Here is a 2,581-nt window from a genome sequence, read left to right on the forward strand (position 1 = left end):
GCATATAGGACTAGTGTTTCACTTTCACCTTGGTACATCTGCATATAGAACTAGTGGTTCATTTTCACCTTGGTACATCTGCATATACGAATAGTGGTTCGTTTTCACCTTGGTACATCTGCATGAAGGACTAGTGGTTCATTTTCACCTTGGTACATCTGCATATAGGACTAGTGGTTCACTTTCACCTTGGTATATCTGCATATAGGACTAGCAGTTCATTTTCACCTCGATACATCTTCATATAGGACTAGTGGTTCACTTTCACCTTGTTACATCTGCATGTAGGACTAGTGGTTCATTTTCACCTTGGTACATCTGCATATAGGACTAGTGGTTCATTTTTACATCTGCTGTAACTAGTATCTGCGTCTGCATAGAAGACTAGTGGTTCATTTTCACCTTGGCACATCTGCATGTAGGACTAGTGGTTCATTGTCACCTTGGTACATTTGCATATAGGACTAGTGGTAAATTGCCACCTTGGGACATCTGCATGTAGGACTAGTGGTTCATTTTCACCTTGGCACATCTGCATGTAGGACTAGTGGTTCATTTTCACCTTGGTACATCTGCATATAGGACTAGTGGTTCATTTTCACCTTGGTGCATCTGCATGTACTGTAAGACTAGTGGTTCATTTTCACCTTGGTACATCTGCATATAGGACTAGTGGTTCATTTTCACCTTGGTACATCTGCATGTAGGACTATAGTCTGTCCAGAATGTCATGAAACATAGAGTAGATTTCCGACGTTGCCGCTTTTCGCCAACTTCATTCATTAAATCTCACTTAAGGCGAAAACACAGTGTAGATTTGCCATACACTTTGCCACATCTCTCTCTGTCTCAGGTCAGGAAGGTTAAGTAGCTTATCACTTTTGTTCTGATACCCAAGCGTGACGGTTTAAGATGGAAGGCTCCCCACGTCAGCAATTAAGTGCGCAGACACGAGAGGTCATATTCAATGTCCACGAGTATTTTAAAAGGGAGAAAGAAAACAAAACTGTTATGCATGGTTTTGACAAGGCAGTACAACGTACAATGGATGCAACTAAGCAGTGCAGAAGTACGATATATCGCATTTGTAAGGAAGGAAACGACAGTTTAGAAGAAAATGAAGCTCCCGTTTTTAACGTAAAGAAAAGGAAAAGACCACCAACTGTAACCAACATCGATGGGTTTGATCAGTGCGTTTTACGAAGGGCAGTTCTCAGTTATTACGTCAGAAAGGAAATTCCAACGCTGGATAGTATTCTACTTGAAGTAAAAGAAAATATTGGATTTAGTGGATGCAGAGAATCTTTACGTAAGATACTTCAAGAAATTGGATTCAAATACGGAAGAGTTAATGGGAGAAAATTTCTACTGGAGAGATGTGATATTGCCAGTGCCAGGACCAAGTTCCTACGTGAAATGAAAAATATTAGAGATACAGGAAATAAGTCTCTTATATTTCTAGATGAAACTTGGATTAATCAGAATTATACAGTCACCGAGTGTTGGATGGATGAAAGTTCGACAGCAGCGACTGGAATAAACCCACCAAGCGGGAAAGGGAGTAGAATTATAATTTTGCATGCTGGATCTGAGCAAGGATTCGTGCCAAATGCAGAGTTGGTGTTCCAAGCAAAGAACGACGGTGACTATCACCAACAAATGAATCACATTGTATTCGAAAAATGGTTCCGAGAGCAACTTATACCTAATATAGCACAACAATCTGTTATAATTATGGACAACGCATCTTACCATTCAGTGCAAAGTGACAGACCTCCTGCCATGGCAAGCACAAAGGGAACGATCCAAGACTGGTTAAGAAATAAAGGTGAAAATCCCCCAGAATATCTGACGAAGTGTGAATTGCTTGAAATGGTGAAAGCAGTGAAACATGCAAATACTCCAAAATATGTTATCGACAGAATAGCTTTAGAAAAAGGCCACAAGGTCGTAAGGCTCCCACCTTATCACTGCCATTATAGTGCAATTGAACTCATTGGGGCGCAGGTTAAAAACTCTGTAGCCAAAAAGAATAAATTTAAAATGACAGATCTAACATCTTTATTGCAAGAGGCACTGGCATGCGTGACCGCAGAAAATTGGAAAAATGCCGTTAATCATGTTGAGAGCATTATCATAAAAGACACAGAGAATGATATTGCTGTGAATCAGTTTGTTGATTCATTTGTCATAGAAGTAACTTCATCTGATGAAGAATAGCACAGCACACATTAATGCTGAAAACACTGGAACATTATCTTGATTTAGTTTAATGAAAATTTGTTTAATCTTGTTGTTTAGTTTTATCCTGTGATGATGAATACAATATATTTTTATAAACCATCTATTTTATGGTAAAAGTCTTCGTTGGTTTCACTGCATAGATTTGTTTTATTTCCTTGTTTCTATGTTAGAGGTTTCATTCTCGTATAAGAATTAACTTTCTGTTAACCGAGACTAAGTTTTTTTTTTAACTAAAACAATGTCTTATTTTAAAGAAAATATTTGTTTATTTTATCGTTTTATTATCCTAACATCCAAGAAATTGTTCTAGTGGAGAAAAATATTTATGAAATATTTG

General features: G+C 37.9%; 1 protein-coding gene across 1 annotated transcript; it reads left to right on the forward strand.

Moving 5' to 3' along the window:
* The first annotated feature begins 912 nt into the window (after window positions 1–912).
* On the forward strand, window positions 913–2,220 carry LOC136847515 (uncharacterized). The gene has a single exon (XM_067119256.1). It carries the CDS (start codon window positions 913–915, stop codon window positions 2,218–2,220), a length of 1,308 nt encoding a protein of 435 aa, XP_066975357.1.
* Window positions 2,221–2,581: the final 361 nt, after the last annotated feature.

Source organism: Macrobrachium rosenbergii, chromosome 16, assembly GCF_040412425.1.
Source record: "Macrobrachium rosenbergii isolate ZJJX-2024 chromosome 16, ASM4041242v1, whole genome shotgun sequence".
Lineage (NCBI taxonomy): Eukaryota > Metazoa > Arthropoda > Malacostraca > Decapoda > Palaemonidae > Macrobrachium > Macrobrachium rosenbergii.